Here is a 26,591-nt window from a genome sequence, read left to right on the forward strand (position 1 = left end):
CAAGCCAGTTCTGGATCCACAAGGCAACAGCCCCTTGGATCCCATGCCCTCTCACTTTCTCGAGAAGTCTTGCATGGGGGACCTTATCGAACGCATGTCAGGAAGTGTAGCACATGACATTCCCCAAGTTTACAACTGTTCCAAAGGACCACCAACTGGACTTATCCTGAGAGTCCAGGAGAATAGGCATCTATTTTGGGGTGCACAGTTTAGTCTCATGTAAGAAAAATAGTCACAACAGAGGCTGCTTAGTCCTCAAGGACCAAAGGCCAACAAGATTCAACACCTTTCGAAGGAGCTGGGGTGGAATAGGATGGAGGGGAAGCAACAGTATTCTAAATTGTATTGATATTGAAATTTGTCGATTTCTGAAATTTATTGCTAATTTATTATGCTGAATGACTTTCCTGAGACCACAATTTGTGGTTTTCCATCCTTAAAAATGCTGAAGTGGAGAGTGGCATTGCATATTGGCATCACCACGCACAACAGTGTAGACAGTGGTCTGACATTAGTTTGTGCTTGCAATTCCTCAAATGGCAGATCCCCCAACCTCACTCAGTCATCAAGCAGAGATCAGAGGCAGGAGACCAAATATTCTCCACTGGGAAACGAGGGGAGACAAAAGAAATTCAAGCCATAAATGATAGAATCCCTACAGTGCAGAAGGAGGCCATTCAGCCCATTGAGCCTGCACCAACAACAATCCCACCCAGGCCCTATCCCTGTAACCCCACGTATTTACCCCGACACTGAGGGGCAATTTAGAATGACCAATCCACCTAACTTGCACATTTTGGACTGTGGGATGAAACCGGAGCACCCGGAGGAAACCCACGCAGACACGCGAAGAATGTACAAACTCCGCACAGACAGTGACCCAAGCTGGGAATCGAACCTGGGTCCCTGGCGCTGTGAGGCAGCAATGCTAACCACTGTGCCACCATGTCGCCCCATCTTGTGCTTACCTTGTCCACAACATTTCAGAAAGAACTGAAGATATTAACCTACCTCAATCAGCCAGGGAGCCATGCAGAAAGAGTGGACTGAAAGAGAATGCAAGGTTTGATACCTGATGTGAACTTAACTACAGCCTAGTATGAAGGAGAACACTGATCCATTATTCTTACTATTGGCATGCATTTGACATTGCTCAAGCAGTGTTTCTCAGGCATTGCTGCACCTAGCAAGAAGGATGTTCCCGATGGTTGGGGCGCCCAGGAGTCACAGTCTGAGGAAACAGGTTAGATGGTTTAGGACAGAGATGAGGAGAAATTTCTTCACCCAGAGAGTGGTCAGCCTATGGAATTCATTACCATGTGAAGTAGTTGAGACCAACACATCGAATGTTTTCAAAAGGCAGTTAGATATAGTACTTGAGGTGAAGGGAATCAAAGGATATGGGGGGAAGGTGGGATCAGGCTATTGAGTTGGGGATGATCAGCCATGATGATAATGAATGGCAGAGCAGTCTCGAAGGGCTAAATGACCTCCTCCTGCTTATATTTTCTATGTAGCCCCGCGAAAAACATATGCTGAATTTTTACTCCCGATCCTATCATATACTTTATTTGATTTCAAAAATAATCCTGAGGTTTTGCATAATTACAGAGTGCACGAGGTGGGAAGAAAAACTGTAAACAAAAAAATTACTCTCCAGATTGACTGTCCTGTGCCACGTATTAAAGTTGAAGCATTCCTTTCCAAATAAACCTTTGACCCAGTTTAAGAAAATTGAAAACCTGTCAACCAGTAATTTTCTAATGATACGTTGTTTTAAAAAAAATCAGAGTACAGAGAGGTCAGGGCTGAGTTTGAAGGTTTCAAATGCAACAGGCATGGCCAGAAATACTAACATTAATGTCAAGTTGTATAAAAATTGTTTTAAAAAAAATTCAATTGAAACAAGGTCCAAGGAATTCCAGTCATTATAAGCAGGGCTCAATGTCAGTGCCTGCCGCTGCTGTTTGAAGTACTACTCAAGTGAAAAGGGATACAAGGTGGTCGTGAATGCCAATCTGGTTTATTGGAACATTATAATCACGTACCTCCACGACATACCTCCCACTAAGGGCATACAAGTGGCACAGTGGTTAGCACTGCTGCCTCACAGCGCCAGGGACCCTGGTTTGGATCACTGTCTATGCAAAATCTACACATTCTTCCCGTGTCTGCGTGGGATTCCAGTTTCCTCCTACAGTCCAAAAGACATGCTGGTTGGGTGCGTTGGCCATGCTAAATTCTCCCTCTGTGTACCCAAACAGGCGCCGGAGTGTGGCGACTGGGGGATTTTTACCGTAACTACTTTGCAGTGTTAATATAAGCCTACTTGTGACAGTAATAGATAAATCTTTTAAATAAATAAATAAAAAGCTCGAGTGCAAATTCAGTATGCTGACCTTTGAGTAGTTCATAACGTGACCTTCCACATCCTGACCTTGGAATAACCTTTTTAATTTGCAGATCAAAATCCCGTCTAAGAGAAAAGTTTAGCTTTTAACATTTAAAATCTAATCTCCTCACATTCAGGATAATTGTGTCTTACTGCCGCAAATGCAGCCCTTGGCCTCTGTAAACTCTCAGATGAGCGAATCTGTCTATTGATTGACTGCTCCATGGCTTTGCTTGCACTGTGGGTGCGAGATAATAAAAAAAAACCCTCGACAGACCTCTGGTTTGTTTAGGTAAAAAAGGCACTGTGCAACCTGTAAATTCTGAAATAAATGGCACCCTGCCCTGTTAAACACTCAACCCTAATGGAGCTGCCTTGATCACTCGACACTTAAAGTCAGCGGAGCACATACTCTCTGAAGGTTTAAAATTAATGAGTACAAAATACAGTGGTGAGTCTGAGGGGCAACCTCGTCTCTGCTGTTTATCCAGGCATGACTGATGTCTGATCAGTTAAGGAGAGAGAAAGAGAGAGAGAGGCAGACAGATTATTTTGCAAGTTAGGAATTATGGAGCTATCCATAGTGCTTAAATATCTTTGTCCCATCAATTATGGAACTGCTCGGATCCATGGAATGTTATACGTGTTGTCAGTACGTGAAGGAATTCCATTGCAAAAGTCTGCCTTGCAGAAATTTATTGCAGATGTTACTTTAAAGCAGAAAATAATGAATGAATGAATCCAAAATGAATGCATTTTTATGATCATTTTTATAACAAAATATGCTCAGTGCGCCAAAATACCAATCGTATTCAAGCGTTGAGTGAGAAAGAGTCATCACCAGCACTTGGAGTTTTAAAGTTTATTTATTAGTGTCACAAGTAGGCTTACATTAACACTGCAATGAAGTTACTGCGAAAATCCCCTAGTCGCCACACTCCGGCGCCCGTTCGGGTACACTGAGGGAGAATTTAGCACGGCCAAAGAAACCTAACTACAGCATGTCTTTTGGACTGTGGGAGGAAACCGGAGCAAACCCCACGCAGACACAGGGAGAACGTGCAGACTCCGCACAGACAGTGACCTAAGCCGGGAATTGAACCCGGGTCCCTGGCGCTGTGAGGCAGCAGTGCTAACCGCTGTGCCACCATGCTGCCCCACTTAGTCCTCCACTTAGAGAGAACATTTATTGGGAATATGCAGCATTGCCAGTGTCTCTGCGCAAACGCACAAGGGGTTTGTACTGATGAAGGTTGGCTGCACATGGGGGTCTTCAGGTGTTCAAGTCTGTCAAGAATCTAACAACAAGAATTAAAATGTCCTTTTCTTTTCTTCTTCTGTTTCTATTTTAAATATTATATTCTTCGCATTAAGTCAATGACATTGACCCAAGCCGGGAATTGAACCCGGATCCCTGGCGCTGTGAGGCAGAGATGCTAACCAGTGTGCCACCGTGCCGTCCATCCGATTAGAGCATCTAGTGGGAACTCTTAAATCAAAACAGAGAATGCCCATAAGTAGTTCAAAACAAGAATTAAAAAAGCAGCCAGGAAGGATATTCTTCTATATACACGTTGGGCCCGATTTTACCAAAACTTTGCACCCGTTTTCGGGCGGGAAATTGCAGTAACGTTGGGCGTCGGGCCTATACCATGATCTGCACCCGATTCTGAGCAGATCACGGCTTTACCGACACTCGGACCCGCGCCTGAATCGGGCGGCCCGACGATTTAAATGCATTTGCATACATTTAAATCGACTAAATGAACCGCGCGCCCAACTCTACTGCCAAATCCCACTTTACCGTCTTCTGGCCCGTTCCGCATCCGCGCTGTAAGCGACCTGCAAAATAAAAGTCTGAAGTCGGCCCTGCAGCTTCCGAAGAGCGGGGTCAGAGCCTGCAACGGCTCTCTGACAAGGGGGGGGGGGGCGGGGGGGGGTGGTGGGAGGAGGGGGGGGGTGGTGGGAGGAGGGGGGGCGGGACCCAGATCATCCTCTGGTCAGGGGGGGGGGCGGAGAGGTGGGACCCAGATCATCCTCTGGTTGGGGGTGGGGGGGGGGGGTGTCCGCTGTCAGTCTGCGGCCGATCGGTGGGGAGGGAGGGGGCAGGGGGGTCCGCCGCCACTCTGCGGGCGATCCCTCCTCCCCACTGGAGGAAAGAATCCCTCCTGCCAGAGTGGACGTGCGGCCATGCATCCCACAAAACCTTCAGGATGAAGCAATTCCTCACTAAGAAGATGAAACAGAACCGGCCGATTCCACAGTGGATCCGCATGAAAACCGGCAACAAGATCAGTACAACTCCAAGAGGAGACACTGGAGAAGGACCAAGCTGGGTCTGTAAAGGGATACACCATCACTGGTACACTACCAGCCACAGCCATCTTTCCCGCTCTCTTGCCCCTGCAGGGAAGAGTAATCTCACCATCCCACCCCCCCACCCCCGACCAGAGGATGATCTGGGTCCCGCCCCCCTCCTCCTACCACCCCCCCTCCTCCTCCTCCCTCCCCCCCTCCTCCTCCTCCCTCCCCCCCTCCTCCCACTCCCCCTCCTCCTCCCACCCCACCCCCCGCTGCTCCTCCCCCCACCCCCACCCCCCCACCCCCCACTGCTCCTCCCCCCACCCCCACCCCCCCACCGCTCCTCCACCCCCCCTGACCAGAGGATGACCGTCAGAGCGCCGCTCTCTCTGCCTTCTGCTTTTTTTTCCTTTCGCGCCCGGGCACGCTCTGTCAGATTTTTTTCGAACTGCGCATGTGCAGTTCAGAGCTCCGATCGGTCCACCAGCCCTAAGCCCCGCCCACAGCGCGAATCGGACCGGAGCCGGCAAAACGCGTATGGGCGCGCTGGAAAGAGGATTCCAGGCGCGGATCTATTTGACCCCCGGATTCGGCACTTAGTCTCAAAATGGTAAAATCAGGCCCGTTGACTCAATACCATCGTCAAAGTAGCAAACTGAACGATTTACTGAGTGGGATTATGCAAAGGGATTAATTGGCAGGCACAGTTGAAACAAGTGTGCTGAGGTTAATAACTGTTTCGCTGCTCATGCTAATTCAGTTGTCATTCGTAATTGAACTAAGTCATTCCCAAAAGGCAGTTCTGCCAGATAAGGTGCAGAGTTTTAAATAGGGGAACAATTTAATAGGAACCACCTGAGAACATGCCCCTATTGAGCGATTGTTAGCCTTAACCGTAAGGCTATAACCTACCAAGTCAACCATTATTTGTAGTCCCACAGAAAATTGCTTGGACTCCTATTCAGTATGACTGCCTTGTTATACCTTGATTGGAAATGTACCATCTGAAAAGTATTTTAGCATTCCATCTGTTAGTCTTCCTGCTTAATAAAGTCTTTCAATGCGCTGGCTCAAATAAGCTTTTTGGTGAACATTGCAGTGTGTGATGTTCGCGAATGGGTACACTATGCCGAGGAAAAGCCTCCAGCTAGAATTTTCACAAAGGTGTGAGACTGCTAAAAATACACAAGTTAAGACTTTTTGTTAAAATAGCAGGCAGATGTTAAACCATTAGTATGCTAATATAGAAAAAGCACAAGCTTGCACCACTTGACTGTAATCGTATTTCAACAAATGTTGCTCCCAGCTTTGAATTGGAAAAAAAATCTACAGAATTACAGAGAAAAAAAATACAGAAATTAGGATAGCACAGAAATAAGTAGATTCTTGCTAAACAAAAAACAATGTTTGGTTCCTTTCAGGTGCAGAATGTATTCCTTCCTGTCTGTCACATCAAAATGACACTGTAATTTTACCGAGCAACATGACCTCAGATGATGTGAAGTACTGGATGCATCCTCCAAAGGCAAAGGTTGGTTCAAAATAATGCTAATAAAGCTACTTTTGGTGAAATAATTCTGCCTAATTTTCAAGCAGCACGATTTCCGGTCTGCAAGCCTGACACATTGGACAGTGTTCACATTGTAGTAGATTATGCTTTTATTGCACATTGACTGTAAACTTTATCAATGTTATACTCCCTTGCAGTAAAAATTGAAAACAATTTGCAGCAACGAGGATTCAGTAAAGTAATTGTGTTGCTGACTTCTCAGTGTATAACAAATGGTGAAAAGTGTCCTACAAAGAGCAGTCACCGTGACAATGCCATGTTTTAAAACACTTCACAAGCACTGGGAAAAGGGCAGAAGATAATTTGGTCCAACAGTCTGGTACAGCAACAAACATGATGTCTTTCAATGGGCCTCAAGAGATAACATGACAAACAGTACGCAGTGAGCTATATCAAAGACAATAGGAAAAGCATTGTTGTGGTTGTGTGGTCTAATGGGTACAGCAGAACAAATCTTCACTCTGCATTTGTTTAAATCCCATTCTAACTTTGACGGACATGCTCAGGCTTCCATGAGAAGCAGGATCTCAGCAGGTTTGATTCAGGGCCAGAACGTTGTATGAGCACTGCCCACGTAGATCCAACAAGTTTGGAAGTAGATGGTGTCTGGTTTTGGTCTATGCTGCTGTTTTCTTCAGATGTTCCTGGAAGGATAAAGCCCTATCTGGAGTCACTCCCAGGTATGTTGGGTTGGGGTCATACTTTAGTCTCTGGCCAACAGTGTAGATATGCAATTCTTTTTTGGCAATGGCTTTGTGGACATGGGAAACACATGTCTGGTTTTGGAAGGATTCAGCATGGGACACCACGGGTGAATGTTTATAGCTTCGCTCGTCCCGAAACCGTAAAACCCCGCCCGAGGTCAACAGACCTTTCCATGGCCCGCCCCTTGCCCGCTTGGATTCCCGTGGCGGGCAGGGCGTTAAAATTTCGGCCCACGTGCTGCAGTAGTCCATCAACTTTGTTCATGAAGAGTCTGTTCCAGAGTGCACAAGGATGGAGTTTCATACTCTGTAGCAGAGTACTGTGCACCTGACACGCATGCGCGCACACATGCCCCACACACACGCCCCACACACACTTACCTTGTGGACACCCATTTGAACGCAACAGCGTGCAGTATAGCTGGAACCCTCCTCTTGCAAGTCCTCACAAATGTCACTCCGCCACACGTCCACTGACTGATGAAAACGCTGTACCTCACTTAACACTCCATGATAACCTGTTCAACACACTTACTGCCCACCTCCCATCTTGGTGCCCCACATGGAGCAATCTTCCAGAACAAGATTTACCAGCAGACGCCCTTTGGATCAAGGAATGGGAAACATGGGAAGTCACTAACAAGTTCCTTGTGACCAATCTCTTCTGTCAAATGGCAGGCTTTGAACTACCAAGGTGAAAGTAGTCTTTGTTCAACAAGTTCAGGACAGGCCAAGACCCCCATGTGCAGCCAACCTTCATCAGTACAAACCCCTTATGCATTTGCGCAGAGACACTGGCAATGCTGCATATTACATAGAACATAGAACAGTACAGCACAGAACAGGCCCTTCGGCCCACGATGTTGTGCCGAGCTTTATCTGAAACCAAGATCAAGCTATCCCACTCCCTATCATCCTGGTGTGCTCCATGTGCCTATCCAATAACCGCTTAAATGTTCCTAAAGTTCCTAAAGCTCGCAAATAGATAAGGAATGTAAACAGGGTAAGAGGGAGGTTAGACGAGTGATGGAGAAGGGAAGTGCTCAGGCTGAAGGTCTGAGATGTGTCTATTTTAATGCCAGGAGTGTAGTGAATAAAGTGGATGAGCTTAGAGCGTGGATTGCTGCTTCGAATTGTGATGTGGTGGCCATTACGGAGACTTGGATGTCTCAGGGACAGGACTGGGTGCTTCAGGTGCCGGGTTTTAGATGTTTCAGGAAGGACAGGGAGGGAGGCAAGAGAGGGGGGGGGGGAGTGGCACTGTTGATCAGGGATAGTGTCACGGCTGTAGAGAAGGTGGACGCCGTGGAGGGATTGACTACGGAGTCTCTGTGGGTGGAGGTTAGGAACAGGAAGGGGTCGGTAACGTTGCTGGGTGTTTTCTATAGGCCGCCCAATAGTAACAGAGATGTTGAGGAGCAGATGGGGAAACAGATCCTGGAGAGATGTAGGAATAACAGAGTTGTCGTGATGGGAGATTTTAATTTCCCAAACATAGATTGGAATATCCCTAGGGCTAGGGGTTTGGATGGAGAGGAGTTTGTTAGGTGTGTCCAGGAGAGTTTCCTGACACAGTATGTGGATAAGCCTACTAGAGGAGAGGCTGTACTTGATCTGGTGCTGGCTAATGAACCTGGACAGGTGGAGGATCTCTCGGTGGGTGAGCATCTTGGGGATAGCGATCATAATTCTATCTCCTTCACGATAGCATTGGAAAGAGATAGGATCAGGCACGCTAGGAAAGTGTTTCTCTGGAGTAAAGGGAAATACAGTGTCATCAGGGAGGAAATTAGACGGGTAAATTGGAAGGAGGCATTCTTGGGGAAAAGTACCGAAGGAAAGTGGAGGATTTTCAAGGAATGTTTGTCTGGAGCTCTGCATGACAACGTTCCGATGAGACAGGGGGGTGTTGGTAGGGTATGGGAACCGTGGTGCACGAAGGTTGTGATGAACCTGGTGAATAAGAAAAGAGAGGCGTACAGAAGGTTCAGAGAGCTAGGAGGTGTTAAGGATTTAGAGGAGTATACGGGATGTAGGAAGGAGCTTAAGAAGGAAATTAGGAGAGCGAGAAGGGGTCATGAGAAGGCCTTGGCGGGTAAGATTAAGGAGAATCCCAAGGCTTTCTACAAATATGTCAAGAGTAAAAGGATGAGATGTGAAGGCATAGGACCCTTAAAAGGTGAAGGGGGAAAAGTTTGTGCGGAACCGTTAGAAATGGCGGAGCTGCTTAATGAATACTTTACCTCGGTATTCACGGTGGAAAGGGATCTGGGTGGTTGTACTGCTGGTTTGCGGTGGACAGAAAGGATCGAGCATGTGGACATAAAGAAAGAGGATGTGTTGGAACTATTGAATGGCATCAAGGTTGGTAAGTCGCCGGGACCGGATGGGATGTACCCCAGGTTACTGTGGGAGGCGAGGGAGGAGATTGCGGAGCCTTTGGCGATGATCTTTGCATCGTCGATGGAGACGGGAGAGGTTCCGGAGGATTGGAGGATTGCAGATGTGGTCCCTATATTCAAGAAAGGGAACAGGGACAGCCCGGGAAATTACCGACCGGTGAGTCTAACCTCAGTGGTTGGTAAGGTGATGGAGAGGATCCTGAGAGACAGGATTTATGATCATCTAGAGAAGTTTAGTATGATCAAAAGTAGTCAGCACGGCTTTGTCAAGGGCAGGTCGTGCCTTACGAGCCTGGTTGAGTTCTTTGAAAATGTGACCAAACACATTGACGAAGGAAGAGCGGTGGATGTGGTCTATATGGACTTCAGCAAGGCGTTCGATAAGGTCCCCCATGCAAGACTTCTTGAGAAAGTGAGAGGGCATGGGATCCAAGGGGCTGTTGCCTTGTGGATCCAGAACTGGCTTGCCTGCAGAAGGCAGAGAGTGGCTGTGGAGGGGTCTTTCTCTGCATGGAGGTCAGTGACCAGTGGAGTGCCCCAGGGATCTGTTCTGGGACCCTTGCTGTTTGTCATTTTCATAAATGACCTGGATGAGGAAGTGGAGGGATGGGTTGGTAAGTTTGCTGACGACACAAAGGTAGGTGGTGTTGTGGATAGTTTGGAGGGATGTCAGAAGTTGCAGCGAGACATAGATAGAATGCAAGACTGGGCGGAGAAGTGGCAGATGGACTTCAACCCGGATAAGTGTGTGGTGATCCATTTTGGCAGATCCAATGGGATGAAGCAGCAGTATAATATGAAGGGTACCATTCTTAGCAGTGTAGAGGATCAGAAGGACCTTGGGGTCCGGGTCCATAGGACTCTTAAATCGGCCTCGCAGGTGGAGGATGCGGTCAAGAAGGCGTACGGCGTACTGGCCTTCATTAATCGAGGGATTGAGTTTAGGAGTCGGGAGATAATGCTGCAGCTTTATAGGACCCTGGTTAGACCCCACTTGGAGTACTGCGCGCAGTTCTGGTCACCTCATTACAGGAAAGATGTTGAAGCCATTGAAAGGGTGCAGAGGAGATTTACAAGGATGTTGCCTGGATTGGGGGGCATGCCTTATGAGGATAGGTTGAGGGAGCTTGGTCTCTTCTCCCTGGAGAGACGAAGGATGAGAGGTGACCTGATAGAGGTTTACAAGATGTTGAGAGGTCTGGATAGGGTAGACTCTCAGAGGCTATTTCCAAGGGCTGAAATGGTTGCTACGAGAGGACACAGGTTTAAGGTGCTGGGGGGTAGGTACAGAGGAGATGTCAGGGGTAAGTTTTTCACTCAGAGGGTGGTGGGTGAGTAGAATCGGCTGACGTCGGTGGTGGTGGAGGCAAACTCGTTGGGGTCTTTTAAGAGACTTCTGGATGAGTACATGGGATTTAATGGGATTGAGGGCTATAGATAGGCCTAGAGGTGGGGATGTGATCGGCGCAACTTGTGGGCCGAAGGGCCTGTTTGTGCTGTGGCTTTCTATGTTCTATGTTCTAAAGTGTCTGACTCCACTATCACTGCAGGCAGTCCATTCCACGCCCCAACCACTCTCTGAGTAAAGAACCTACCTCGGACATCCTTCCTATATCTCCCACCATGAACCCTATGGTTATGCCCCCTTGTAATAGCTCCATCCACCCAAGGAAATAGTCTTTGAACGTTCACTCTATCTATCCCCTTCATCATTTTATAAACTTCTATTAAGTCTCCCCTCAACCTCCTCCGCTCCAGAGAGAACAGCCCTAGCTCCCTCAACCTTTCCTCAGAATACCTACCCTCCAAACCAGGCAGCATCCTGATAAATCTCCTCTGCACTCCCTCCAGCGCTTCCACATCCTTCTTATAGTGAGGTGACCAGAACTGCACACAATATTCCAAATGTGGTCTCACCAAGGTCCTGTACAGTTGCAGAATTACTGACAAACGTTCTCTCTAAGTGGAGTAGCACGGAGTCTAAGTGAAGCGACCAGGGGATTTTCGCAGTAACTTCATTGCAGTATTAATGTTAGGCTACTTGTGACACTAATAAATAAACTTTAAACTTCAATTATTCATCTTAACACAGCAAATGAGGAGACTATCACTTGACTTTGAGGATCTATGTTCACTAAATATAGAAATGTTTGACTGGATCATCTGGCAAATGGTATTGGCTACATTTGTCTACAGTGTTGTCCACATTTTCTGCTGAAAAATCCACCAGCTTGATTGGAGTTAAAAAAAATACAGCCCATCCCAATTTGCAAACTTACATATTGGAAGACGATTGAAATACTGGGACAAAGTGACATGAATGAGGGTATAAAGTTTATTTATTTTTTATTAGTGTCACAAGTAGGCTTACATTGACACTGCAATGAAGTTACTGTGAAAATCCCCGAGTTGCCACATTCCGGCGCCTGTTTGGGTACACTGATGGAGAATTTAGCATGGCCAATTCATGTAAACAGCACGTCTTTTGGACTGTGGGAGGAAACTGGAGCACCCAGAGAAAACCCACGCAGACACTGGGAGAATGTGCAGACTCTGCACAGACAGTAACCCAAGCCGGGAATTGAAGGTGCCCCATTCATTATTGGAAAATCTGCTCACAAACAGAAAGAGTTAGGTTGAGAAAATGGATGGGGCAGAAGTTGAAAATGACCTTTTCTCACCTGGTGATGTCAAACCATAGAAACCAAATCTTTGATCCGATAGTCACATTCGAGTTTCTGACATTGTGTGTTCACTTGGGCAAGTGAGTTGCAGCAAGTCATTTTCCGTCATTCAGACGGCACAATGGCACAGCTCTGCTACCTCACAGCGCCAGGAACCTGGGTTCAATTCCCAGCTTGGGTCAGTGTGTGTGGAGTTTGCACGTTCTTCCTGTGTCTGCGTGGGTTTCCTCCAGGTCCTCCGGTTTCCTCCCACAGTCCAAAAGAGGTGCAGGTTAGGTGCATTGGCCATGCTAAATTCTCCCTTGGTATACCCAAACAGGCGCAGGAATGTGACAACTCAGGGATTTTCACAGTAACTTTATTGCAGTGTGAATGTAAGCCGACTTGTGACTAATAAATAAACTTTAAGAAAGCAACATTGTTGTTCCCTTGAACACTCCATTCAGGGTTATGGTACTCAGGCAGCATGCGATTTGAGGTATAATTTACGAGCCAAATCACTTGGCTTAGAAACCACGAGACGCGAGGGATTGCAGAGGCATTCCCTTTATTAGACATTTGTCTAAGTGTTGAGAAGGCACAGGCTGTAACGCAGAGTTTTCCTCTATTCCCATTATGCAAGGTGTCAGAAACCCCAAAATGAACTGATCATGTGACAGAACAAGAGTGTCCCCACCGGCTCACTCACCACACTCTGAAAGTATCAGTCGAACAGTAAGAAAATCAATGCGTGTTGCTGCAGCCTTTTGGCTACACAACATGAATACGCAGAAAATAAAATTGACCAAGCCCCATCATGGAAGCGAGACAATTTAAATTCAGATCACTAAATAAATCAGGAATAACAAAAGCTCGTTTCAGCATTGGCGTGCATGAAACCATTCGATTGTTGGAAAACCCAGCTGCTTCTCTGCTATCCTTTAGGGAAGGAAACCTGCTGTCCTCAATTGGTTTTTCCTGTGTGTGACTCCAGACCGAGAGCAATGTGATTAACTCTTAACTATCCTCGGAAATGATTAAACAAGCCACACAGTCATATTCAAGAAGTTGGCTTATCAATGTCACAGAATCCCTACAGTGCAGAAGGCGGCCATTCGGCCCATCAAGTCTGCACTGATTCTTTGACAGAACGTCCTATCCCAGGTCATACCCCCATAACCCCAAATATTTACGCCGCCAATCCTTCTAAACTATACATCTTCGGAAACTAAGGTTGAATTTACCAGGGCCAATCCACTTAACCTACATCTTTGGAGTGTGGGGGAAAACTGGAGCACCCGGAGGAAACCCATGCAGATATGAAGGCGAATGTGCAGACTCCACACAGTCACCCAAGGCCGGAATGAAACCCAGGTGGCGCTGTGAGGCAGCAATGCCAACCACTGTGCCACCATGACGCCCCTACAAGTGCAATTAGGAGAATGTTTACAAGGGCAATTAAGAATTGATAATAAATGCTGGCCACCCACATCCCATGTATGATTTTTTTTAAATGGCAAGAGTAATGAATTGGTTTAGATTTCACTGTCTGCTTGTGTCACGACCCTAGGTTGAATAATAACTCAGGTTGCATATGAAAAGTGTTCAAAGCAACTCGTGTGAAAAGTAGCTTATCATAATTGAATCAGGATGATTTTAGTCAGGGTAGACTATCTGTATCTGTGTCACCAAATTATGCATACATTTTGGCTGCCTTTTCTTATTGACTAGTGCTGCAGTTCATTGCCCTTGTTGAACTGTGAAACACAGGCCAGTGGCTTTATAGCATACAGCATTTGTTTGCTTGGACAGGGTAGTAATTCTACAATACAGATGTTAGTGAAAATCCCTTGCTTCTGTCATTATTCTGTAATGCCCCATCTCAGGCACGCACTGCAGGCTCGAAGATAATAAACTTGATTGACAATGAACTCTCCTCCTGGTCCAGGGCTCCCCCTAAGGACTGTTTTGGGACCCGTTTCTCTCATTGACCTTAAGTGCTTGAGCGATTTACATCCGTGTTCCGAAGGTGGTAGAGATTTTCTACCAGTCTCTAATTACACCACTCCTTGATGAAATGGCAATTCATTGAAAAAAAAAGCTGCATTTTAATATATTTAAATAAAAAATGAGTTTGTGCAAGTTCTGCTTGCCACCATATTGGATGATTTCCAACTTTGTTATTTTGACACGCAAAGCCTTTAAAAATTTGATTAGGAAGAGCCACAGTTGGGTTCAAATCAGGACAGTAAGTTCTCCAAAAGCAGAAGTGAGGTATTGCTGGGGATGTGGGGGAGAAAGTGGGGTAGTGATAATGTCACTGGGCTCGTAGTCCAGAGGCTGGCCTTATGCCCTCAAGGTGGCATGGTGGCACGATGGTTAGCACTACTGCCTCACAGCGCCAGGGACCCGGGTTCGATTCCTGGCTTGGGTCACTGTCTGTGTGGAGTTTGCATGTTCTCCCCGTGTCTGCTTAGGTTTCCTCCAGGTGCTCCGGTTTCCTCCCACAGTTCAAAGATGTGCAGGCTAAGTTGATTGGCCATGCTAAATTGCCCCTGAGCGTCCTGGGATGCGTAAATTAGAGGGATTAACAGGGTAAATATGTGGGGTTATGGGGATAGGGCCTGGGTGCGATTGTGGAGGGTGCAAACTCGATGGGCCGAATGGCCTCCTTCTGCACTGTAGGATTCTATGAATATGAAACAGTCTAGGACATGTGTTCAAATCCCACCATGGAAAGTGGTGGAAATTAAATTCATTTATCAAATCTGGAATATAAAAGTATCTCAGTGATGGTGACCGTGAACCCATCATTGATTGTGATCAAAAACCCACGTGGATCACTAATGCCATGGAGGGAAGGAAATATGCCACCCTTAACCAGACTGGGCTATATGTGACTCCAGACCCACAGGTTACCAGCTCTCTGAAATGGCCAAGCAAGCCATTCAGTTCAAGGGCAATTTAGCATGGGCAATAAATGTTGACCTTGCTACCAACACCCACATCCCATAAATCATAGAGCCATGGAATCCCAACAGTGCAGGAGGAGGCCATTCAGCCCATCAAGTCTGCACTGACCCTCTGAAACAGCATCCTACCCAGGCCCCAACCCCCATAGGAACACCACCATCTGCAAGCTTGCCTCCAAGCCAAACGGCATTCTGACTCGGAACTCAGTCATTCCTTCACTGCACAGGGTTTAAATCCTGGAACTCCCTGCCTAATAACACTGTGGGTGCACCTGCACCAGATGGATCAAAGTGGTTCAAAAAATGTCTCACCATCAGCTTGTCAAGGGCAGTTAGGAATGGGAAATGAACACTGGCCTTGCCAATGATGCTCACTGTATAATTGCTGAGGGAGAAGGTTTGGGTGAGAGAAGGAGAGTGGGGTGGAAAGCAAGTGACCTATGGTCACACCATCTGCATCTTGCACTCCGTACAAGACAACAGGGTGAAGGTGAAGTGGGATTTGGGAAGAATCATAGAATCCTACAGTGCAGAAGGAGGCCATTCGGCCCATCGAATTGGCATCGACCACAATTCCACCCAGGCCCTATCCCCATAACCCCATGCATTTATTCGAGCTAGTCCCTCTGACACTCAGGGGTGATTTAACATGGCCAATCCATCTAACCCGCACATCTTTGGACTATGGGAGGAAACTGGAACACCCGGAGGAAACCCACGCAGACACGGGGAGAATGTGCAAACTCCACACAGACAGTCACCCAAGCCAGGAATCCAACCCAGGGTCCCTGACGCTGTGAGGCAGCAGTGCTAATCACTGTGCCACCGTGCTGCCCCGGGGAGGAGCATGATACTCGGGCATAATTGTAGGTTCACCATGATGGAGGATGCAGTGGCCTCAGTCACAGCCGTTCCCATCATCCATAATGTAGACCACTGTCTCCTATTCTCCACAGGACCGGTGGAGATGCCTGTTCTCCACTGGTTCACTGCTGCTGCCTCCTGCTGGGTGTGATCTTGTCTTGCAAGAGCAAGGTAAGAACGTCAGTGAGTGTGTTGAAATGCGTTTGGGTGATGCACCCATCACGTTCAAATAGCTCGAGGGATGTGGAAGAAGTGAGGAATGGGTATGGGGTTGAATATTTTTGTGAGGGCGAGGTAGAACATCTGAATGTTAAGCCTCCTGTTTGCTGATGAGGGTGTGATATGTAGAACAGTGTGAAAGCTTGGTAGTGAAAGATGTATTTAGTGACCTTGATCAGAAGCGTGCGGTCACTGAACTTACTAAGGTCCCCAAGCACCACGTTTGAGAATGGGAGGCCTCACTCTACCCTGCTGCTCTTCCACCAAAACCTTCCTGACACTGTTCCAACACTGCTGTAGCCCGGGTGTGCCTCCTCAATAAAGAGAGACAAGCTAGTTGTCATTGCTAGCCATGCACACTGCTGGACCCCCAAGCTGAGCATGCAGCCAGTCAGCAGCGTGCTTTCGCTCGATGCCCCACCCATGTCAGTCTGTAGGCAGCATAACGGTTACACACTGCTTACCTCAATGGGATTGGGCCCAAAGATAAACATTGTGTGCCCTGTGTCTAATACCAGGCCTCAGCAAATTATTTCCCCAAAATATTACTTCCAAACTATTTGTCCAGTTATTCATAGAATCTTTACAGTACAGAAGGAGGCCATTCAGCCCATCAAGTCTGCATCAACTACAATTCCACCTGGACCCTATTCCCATAACCCCACATATTTATCCTGCTAATCTCCCGACACTAGGGTTAATTTAGCATGGCCAATCAACCTAACCCGCACATTTTTGGACTGTGGGAGGAAACCGGTGCACCTGGAGGAAACCCACGCAGACACGGGGAGAACGTGCAAACTCCACACAGACAGTGGCCCGAGGCTGGAATTGGACCCGGGTCCCTGGCGCTGTGAGGCAGCAGTGCTAAACACTGTGCCACCGTGCCGTCCAAATTGATAATGGAATTTCCAAAGATGGAAATTACTCTTCATTTATAAAAATGCAAAGTACGTGAAAAAATATGCTCATGCCGCATCTAATTAATCTCTGCTGTAAAATGCTGAATTTATCAGCAACAAGAACCCCCGGTTGTCTTTCAGCTCTGGGAAGAGGTGTCTCCTTTGTTCAGCGTCTGGTCAATCAATGGTTCAAGGTTGATGGGACCTCCTATGGACAGGAGCTGCAGTGTTTCTGTGCTCATGGAGAAAACTGATACCATCTTGTCCGATTCACAGCATTAGCGAATGAATGAACTCCGTGGGTGTGAAGCAGCAGAGTCGTAAAAGAGGCAACATCTTGTACAAAGGCTTGTTTGCCAAACAAATTCTGCTCGTGAAAGGAACGGAGTGAAAACAGTCAAGCTTTTATTGCTGCAATAACATTGCGCACCAGTGATGTGATTGTACATTGAGACAGCGTGTTTGGACCTTACACTGAAAAGGGAATATGCAGGACAGTGTTCATGAAGCCAGTGTCCGCTTATTAACAATTGGACGAGGCCTCAGACGTGACTGCCTATTATACAAATCATCCTGTGAAATACTCTGAACTATTTTACAGCAGCAAATTTGAAAGCAAGAGCAGTGGTTAGCACTGCTGCCTCACAGTGGCAGAGAACCAGGTTCAATTCAGGTCTCGGGTCACTATCTGTGTGGAGTTTGCACGTTCTCCCCGTGTCTGCGTGGATTTCCTCCGGGTGCTCCAGTTTCCTCCCATAGTCTAAGAATGTGCCGATTGGGTGGATTGGCCATGCTAAATTGCTCCTTAGTGTCCCAAGGGGTGCAGCTTAGATGAATTAGCCATGGGAAATATGTGGGTTACAGGGATAGGACAGGGGAATGGGTCTGGGTAAAACACTCTGTCGGAGAGTCGGTGCAGATTTGATGGGCCAAATGGCCTCTTCTGCACTGTAGGGATTCTATGATTTGTGTTAAATAAGCACATATAATTCTAGAACATCAGTGTATTTTTAATATAATGCAAATTATTAATTTCAGATTTTCTCCACTAATTGAATACCCCAAACTGATAAAAACTATGAAAACATGCATTATATATTACAAAATAGGGATTCATAAGTATAATTTCAAAATCATAACAAATTAATAAAAGCACAGCATTGTTCATGGAATAAAGGATTACTGACTTGCCAATGCCTTGTAACCATTTCTTGCTGAGCTTCCCGAGAAACCTTGAGCTCAATCCAATGTGGTCAATATAAAATCGTCTGACGTCTCTGGCTAGATTGTGGCTTTGTGATTACTTCCAAACAACCATTATTCTACATTTAATTCTAACATTCAACATATTGACCTGTTTGAGATACTGAATGATAGGACCGCACACATCAAGCTATTAAATGCACCTGCAACTATCAGTGGCCAGGACTGTTAACATGGTCCTGTATCTCATAGGGAAGACACAAGTGAAAGGCCTTTAACAAATCATCGCTTAAACCTTGTTTGGTTGGCGAGTCACCCACGACATTGAGAAATCCACGTGACCTTGTTTTCCTCTGCAGACTGGTACAGCAAATCACCATGTACTAAGCAACAAAAGTAGATACTCGGATGATCAAGAGAGACGCCACACAGATAGCAAACTTCTTTTCAGTGCAATTATGATAACTCTGCTTTTATTTTCTCTTCACAGAATATTGTTTGTACAGCAGGACTTAACTGGTACCCACACCCCGAAATGATTCACTGCATTAAATCGTGTGAGGTAAGCTTTCACTATACAACTGTAGGCTTTCATTGACAGAAATGCCAAATCTTGCTTTGCGTATTATTTTCATTTGCTGGAAAAGAATCGATTTGCTTTGATTGTTTACAGTTAAGCAGTGGAGCTATATCAGCATTTTTGAACATCACTCCATAAGTCGGAGGCAACAGATGATGGAAGTCCCTCTCACATGCTCACCAGAAAGAATAGCCATCATAAGCACTAACTATAACTGTAAAAATACATCGAAAGAGCGGCGCGGTGGTTAGCACTGCTGCCTCACAGCGCCAGGGACCTGGGTTCAATTGCAGCCTTGTCACTGTCTGTGTGGAGTTTCTGTTTGCGTGGGTTTCCTCCCCCAGTCCAAAGATGTGCAGGTTAGGTGGATTGATCATGCTAAATTGCCCCTCAGTGTCCCAAGATGTGTAGGTTAGGGGGATTAGTGGGGTAAATACGTGGGGTTATGGGGAAAGGGCCGAGGAAAGATGCTGTATCGGAGAGCCAGTGCAGACTTGATGGGCCGAATGGACTTCTTCTGCACTGCAGGGATTCTATGATTCTACTTAAGTAACAGGGCAACAGAGAACTAAGTGCTTGTTTGAAACCTTTAAGAATATTTTTATCATTTATACTTGTTACAATAAGATACCGTAACACAGGATGCATTTGATAGTTGTATATTTTATCCTTGCAATCTGCTGTTGGATAAAACTCTTAATATGCTGTGACATAAAAGAAGTGGAGGGTTATGGAATGAATCATTTCAAATACTATGCTACAAACTTGGGGAATGAGTAAAAGGTCATAAATCATTCTCTGTGCAGTTTTACTGGTTTAGTTATCATATACGTTCTGCATGTGGCCACATTGCTCTGTATTTTGTTAAAGTCAAAACAGTTTTAACTTTTCTTAAATACTGAACACTCATTTTTGAGAACGAGAACAAGATAAGGTCACTTGATAAGATTTCCAAACTACCAAAAATCATTTTATAATTGGCCTTCAAGAAAAATGTGGTGTTCCATGAAGCAAGATTTCCTTTCTACCCACCAACTCAAATATTCACTCGCTCTAGCTGTCATACCTTGGCTATACTGTGGCCTTGTCAATGGGGCAGTAAATTGCTAATGCTTCCTTGGAAAAGCTAATCAAACAATTAGCTAGAAGGTCAAAAGCGGTAGGTACATGGGAACATCATCACCTCCAAATCATGTGCCTAAAGGTGGTGGATAGAGTCATAGAAGAAACAGGCCCTTTGGCCCTACTTGTCCATGCTGCCCGTTTTTTAAAACTATTAAGCTAGATGGTAGGAAAATGGTTTTATTTGATTCATAAATAGCTGAATCCATGTTTCTCCTGTGACTAATAACAGCAACAAAAACTTCAATTTAGTTGGGACTTCTCACACAACAGATACTCCAGGCAGCTTAACAAGAGGTCAAGCTCTCCTTCAATAGAACATGTGTAGTAACCTACAGGAGGTCTCGCATTTTCTAAAATTGTAAAGTATAACTCCAAAATATCCATTTATCTTTACTCCTCCATTCATCAACACAGGTTTTCACAAATTAAATTTCCACAGTGACTAGCACTGCTGCCTCACAGTGCCAGGGAACCAGGTTCAATTCCGGCCTTGGGTGACTATCCGTGTGGAGTTTGTATGTTCTCCCAATGTCTGCGTGGGTTTCCTCTGGGTGCTCCAGTTTCCTCCCACAGTCCAAAGATATACAGGTTAGGTGGATTGGCCCTGCTAAATTGCCCCTCAGTGTTCCAAGATGATAGGTCAGATAGATTAGCCATAGTGAATGTGTGGGGTTACAGGAATAGGGGTAAGGCAGGGGAGAACCATAGATATCCTACAGTGCAGAAGGAGGCCATTCAGCCCATTGTGTCTGCACCGACCACAATCCCACCCCAGGCCCTATCCCCACAACCCCACACATTTACCCCACTAATCCCTCTAACCTACACATCCCGGAACCCTATGGGCAACTTAGCATGGCCAATCAACCTAACCTGCACATCTTTGGCTTGTGGGAGGAAACCAGAGCACCCGGAGGAAACTCACACAAACACGGGGAGAAGGTGCAAATTCCACATAGACAGTGACCCAAGCCGGGAATCAAACCCAGGTCCCTGGAACTATGAAGCAACAGTGCTAACCACTGTGCCACCGTGCTGCCCTGGGTAAGATGCTCTGTCAGAGAGTCGGTGCAGACTCAATGGGCCGAATGGCCTCCTTCCACACCGTAGGGATTCTATGGTTCTATGTTCCGAAGAAATATTCAGTTGACATTTCTGAAAAACATTCACCATAGCATCAGAAATACTTTGGTTCGGGGGCATTCATTCCTGGTATATTCATCCCGAGAGTTTGGAATCCATTCCTAAATGATATTTGTCCTGTCCTTTTTGCACTGCTCGCACTGAGATTCTTGTTTCACATAATCATGGCATGGAGAGAAGTTTTAAAACTTTGTTCAACATTGTTTGAGGTTTCTTAATTTTGTGTTCATTTTACATTTGCGAGGAAATTGATACAGCCACTGGGCTCTTAAGCTGTAGCGTTTAGCAGTTTAAAAGTATGAGACATGTTTTCTTCAAACTTCTTTTCTGCAAAGTGAAAAAAAGTTCAACTGCAAGTCTCTCCTCATAAATTAGAGCACTAAGTAAGCATAACCATCTCTGTTGTTCTTCTGTGAACCCTTTCCAAAGCATAAATATTCCTGTGACAGTAGGGTATCTACTATTTCCTCTTCCTCCCAGTGAGAAAACTTAGCCTTTTCTTGTCATCTGCTCAAGCTCAGATCTCCATGTGGAATAAAGCTGTGACAAATATGAATTACTGCACTGAATCACAGCCCTCTATTGCTCGAGTCAACCACAAACCAACACCTCATTCCCCCATTTTTCACGCTGTTTAGATCTCTGTGGGCCACGTGCTGACAAACCCAGAGCACTAACAGGTGATCTCCAGCCACACACTCTGCCAACTGTTCCCTTGATCCAGCCACTGTGAAGCACGCGGCATTAGTTCAACAATAACTCATCCAGCTTTCCTTCTCCTCCTCGTAATGAGATTCCTGGCATCCGCTGCTTCATCTCCACTGACTGGTATTACTAAGTAAGAAGTTTAACAACACCAGGTTAAAGTCCAACAGGTTTATTTGGTAGCAAAAGCCACAAGCTTTCGGAGCCTTAAGCTCCTTCTTCAGGTGAGGGTCAGGTGCTCTGTGGAATGTGGTGAGGGGTGGACAAAAAGGAAGCAGGGAGACGCTGCTGTCTAGTGCCTAATGTGCTGTATCCCCATGCAGTCAACAAGCTAATGCATTCCCAACAACAGGAGTTGGAAGAGGAACAGTTCTCTACTCCGAATACAGAGAGGGCTATTCTCCTGTCTGATTCAGGATTGCGTTTTCACCATATAGCGGCACAGTGGCAGAATGAAGCGGCACAGTGGTTAGCACTGCTGCTTCACAGCGCCAGGGACCCGGGTTCAATTCTAGCCTCAGGACACTGTGTGGAGTTTGCATGTGCCTGCGTCGATTTCCTCCGGGTGCTCCAATTTCCTCCCACACTCCAAAGATGTGTGGGTTAGGTTGATTGGCTATGCTAAATTGGCCCTTAGCGTCAGGGGGGTTAGCAGGGTAAATATGTGGAGTTATAGAGATAGGGCCTGGGTGGGATTGTAGTCAATGGGCCAATGGCCTCCTTCTGCACTGTAGGGACTCTATGATATAGACGGGACATTGGACAAGGTGGAGGTGATGGCCTAGTCGTATTATCACTAAACTATTAATCCAGAAATTCAGCTAAGGTTCTGGCAACCTGGGTTCGAATCCCACCATGGCAGGTAGTAGAATTTGAATTCAATATAAAATATCTGGCATTAAGAATATACTGATGAAACCATTGTCGATTGTCGGAAAAACACATCTGGTTTACTGATGTCCTTTAGGGAAGGCAATCTGCCATCCTTAGTTAGTCTGGTTTACATGTGACTCCAGATTCACAGCAATGTGGTCGACTCTCAACTATTCTCCAAGGGCAACTATGGATGGGCAATAGATGCTGGCCAGCCAGCGATGCCCATGTCCCACGAATGAATAAATAAAACTTGTGACAGCGAGTCATCAGCCCATCTTACATCAATCATAACTTTTAATTAAAAGCAAAATACTGCGGATGCTGGAAATCTGAAATTGAAACAGAAAATTGTGGTGAGAGAAACGAGGATTAATGTTTTGAATTCGTATCTTCTTCAACTTTTTTTTAAAATTTGACTTCAATGGAAACAAGCATCAGTGAACAGGTGAACCAAGCTACTAACTAAAAATCATCCATTTTACACTGTTGCATGAGACAAGATCCTCACTGAGATTTTTTAAACATTACAGCCAGGAAGTTATAGAATCATAGAATCCCTACAGTGCAGAAGGAGGCCATTCAGCCCATCAAGTCTGCACCGACCATGATCTCACCCAGGCCCTATTCCCATCACCCTACATATTTACTCTGCTAATTCCCTGACACCAGGGTCAATTTAGCCTGGCCAATCAACCTAACCTGCACATCTTTGGGCTGTGGGAGGAAATTGGAGCACCCAGAGGAAACCCACACACACACATGGGGAGAATGTGCAAACTCCACACAGACAGTGACCTGAGGCCAGATTTGAACCCGAGTCCCTGGCGCTGTGAGGCAGCAGTGCTAACCATTGTGCCACCATGCCACCCCCATTATGCTTTGTGATATCAATGTTTCATGCATCTGTATCAAATTCCCTTGTCAACTTTTTATCCTGATTAATCTACTTATTTTAAATTTATGAATAACACAGTTAAAAGAATAGACGAACAGACTTTACTCAAACACGTTTACTGGTGTCTTTGTCACTGGAAAATAAAATCACTCAATATTTTGATGGTTTCTTTGCATCAAAAGCAAACCTTTAACTAACAACGTAAAGATGCCTTTCATTCATTGAGAGATTGCTCATCAGGATCTGTTCTGTCTCATTTGATTCTCAGCCAAATCGTACCACTGAAGGATATTTGCTTCCTATTCCTTTCCAGTCCACCTTCTTTCATTTACAATTCACTGACTGGCTATAAAGTGAAGTCTGGATCTGAGAGTTAATATCACAATTTCAACTCTGACTCCTTATTCTTGCCATATTAAAGGATGTGCGTTGCTCCAGTGCATAGGTTTATGACTCCACTTATAGAGACCTCATATAAAGCACTCTATCGCACTCCTGCTTGCTGTAACATTTTTTGTACAATTGCCAAAGAAAGCCTTATGGAAGGGATTTAGGGTAATGTGATGATTTACAATGTAGGGTCATAAACTAAATTCAGCTTTTCTGCCTGCAATATGGATTAGTAAATGAATTATGTGATCTTAGTCATACTCTGCTTCCCTTAATTGCTCTGCGACTCATGATACCCAGGGCCTTGTGCATAAATTTAATCTAGCCTCTTCCATTCCTTTGCGATTAATGTACTGTTACCAATCATAAATATTTTGTGGACACTACACACATATTTTCTGCTTTCCGTCCCTTTGCAAAGGATGTTAATTCCACATTCAGGTACAGTTCCAAAGGTATTTGTAGCACTCTGGTGACTTGCCAAAATGGCCATTGTGCACATGAGTCCTGGCATTGTGTCAGGACATTATTTCTAGTGGAGGACATGCCCCTGTCTACATCAACAGGGACCAAGTAGAAATGGTCGAGAGCTTCAAGTTTCTATGTGTCCAGATCACCAACAACCTGTGTCCTGATCCCTCCACGCTGACGCTTAGTTACGAAAGCCCACCCTCTACTTTCTCAGGAGACTAAGGAAATTTGGCATGTCCGCTATGACTCTCACCAACTTTTACAGATGCACCATTGAAAGCATTCTTTCCGGATGTATCACAGCTTGGTATGGCTCCTGCTTTGTCCAAGATCGCAAGAAACTACAAAGAGTTGTGAACGCAGCCCAGTCCATCACGTAAACCAGCCTCCCATTCAATAACTCCGTCTACGCTTCCCACTGTATCGGAAAAGCAGCCATTATAATCAACGACCTCACACACGCTGGACATACTCTCTTCCACCTTCTTCCATCGGGAAAAAAAATACAAAAGTCTGAGATCACGCAGCTCAATAACAGCTTTTTCCCTGGTGCCATCAGACTTTTGAATGGACCTATCTTGTATTAAGCTGATCTTTCTCTGCACCCTAGCTACGACTGTAACACAACATTGTGCATCCTCTCCTTTCCTTCTCCCCTATGTACCCTATGAACGGTCTGCTTTGTCTGTATAGCACGCAAGAAACAATACTTTTCACTGGATACCGATACATATGACAATAATAAATCAAATCAAAATTTAGGTCATCGTACTCAAGAAGGATCCAGCTGTTGCCACGTGTGTGCGTGCACGTACATCCAGGAGCCACTACATACCAACTGATGTCTTTGAAGAGAATTTTCATGCTTAATCTGAGCGATCGAGATCAATTACAGTAACCTGACCACTGCCCTGGTGAGATCAGTGGAACAGCAATCAGACTTAGGCTTAAGCTACTCGCTGGTTAGGGCGACATGGTGGCACAGTGGTTCGCACCGCTGTCTCGCAGCGCCATGGTCCTGGGTTCAATTCTGGTCTGGTCACTGTCTGTGTGGAGTTTGCACATTCTCCCCGTGTCTGCGTGGGTTTCCATCAGGTATTCCGGTTTCCTCCCACAGTCCAAAGATGTGCGGGTTAGGTGGATTGGCCATGTTAAATTGCCCTTTACTATCAGGGGGACTAGCTAGGGCAAATGCATGGGGTTATGGGGATAGGGCCTGGGTGGGATTGTGGTCGGTGCAGATTTGATGGGCCGAATGGCCTCCTTCTGCATGGTAGGATTCTATGATTCTATGGTTACACTCGCTATACCTCATGGGAAACCATGCACGCATTTTCAGCAGCATTTTTATCTTTTTGCTTCTCAAATTCGGCAATGTGACAAACACCAGGGGTGTGGAGTGTTAGGGTGGTCAGAGAATGTTACTATGGCAGGTTAAATGTCAATACCTAACTGCGAGACTTGCAGGTGCATTTTATCGCTCTCTATGTCCTGTCTAAATGAAAACCAGCAACTATTCCTAACTTAGACACTGAATTGAGTGGCGAGCTCTCTAAAAATGCAGGACATGTATTCAACACAGGAACGATTCAACATATCCACTGGGAGACCTTACATAGTAATAAAATCCTTCATGAATGTAAGTAATGATTAGATATAAATAGCACGTGAGGCAAGGTTATGTATTCTCAAGGCAATAAGAGGCTAATCTTGCTTTAAATTTTAATGACGAAGTAATTAAATCCATTAGCTTTCAGCATTAAATGAATGCAATTACACCCAGCCAGGAAACATGTCAGATCTTATTCGACCTTAAAGATGGAATATGCAGAAAATAAGAATCTTTCAATTGATCACCTGGGAGACAAAAAGGAACATGGAAGGTCTAATAGAGAGAGGAAATATTCAGTAAACGGCAGAACCCTTAAGAGTATTGATAGGCAAATGGATCTGGATGTACAGGTACACAGGTCACTGAAAGTGGCAATGCATTTGGAGAAGGTAGTCAAGAAGGCATACGGCATGCTTGCCTTCATTGGCTGGGGCATTGAGTTTAAAAATTGGCAAGTCATGTTGCAGCTTTATAGAACCTTAGTTAGGCCGCACTTGGAATATAGTGTTCAATTCTGGTCGCCACACTACCCAGAAGGATGTGGAGGCTTTGGAGAGAATACAGAAAAGATTTACCAGGATGTTGCCTGGTATGGAGGCTAT

At 45.6% G+C, this 26,591-nt stretch overlaps 1 protein-coding gene across 1 annotated transcript in view; it reads left to right on the forward strand.

Annotated features, from left to right (window-relative positions):
- pappaa (pregnancy-associated plasma protein A, pappalysin 1a) overlaps positions 1–26,591 on the forward strand; it is a 285,790-nt gene that overhangs the window by 251,058 nt on the left and 8,141 nt on the right. Inside the window, exons 19-20 of the mRNA XM_078227597.1 lie at positions 6,115–6,224; positions 18,683–18,754. Coding sequence (XP_078083723.1) covers positions 6,115–6,224; positions 18,683–18,754 — 182 coding nt within the window. The remainder of the gene's footprint in view (positions 1–6,114; positions 6,225–18,682; positions 18,755–26,591) is intronic.

Source organism: Mustelus asterias, chromosome 13 (genome assembly GCF_964213995.1).
Source record: "Mustelus asterias chromosome 13, sMusAst1.hap1.1, whole genome shotgun sequence".
Lineage (NCBI taxonomy): Eukaryota > Metazoa > Chordata > Chondrichthyes > Carcharhiniformes > Triakidae > Mustelus > Mustelus asterias.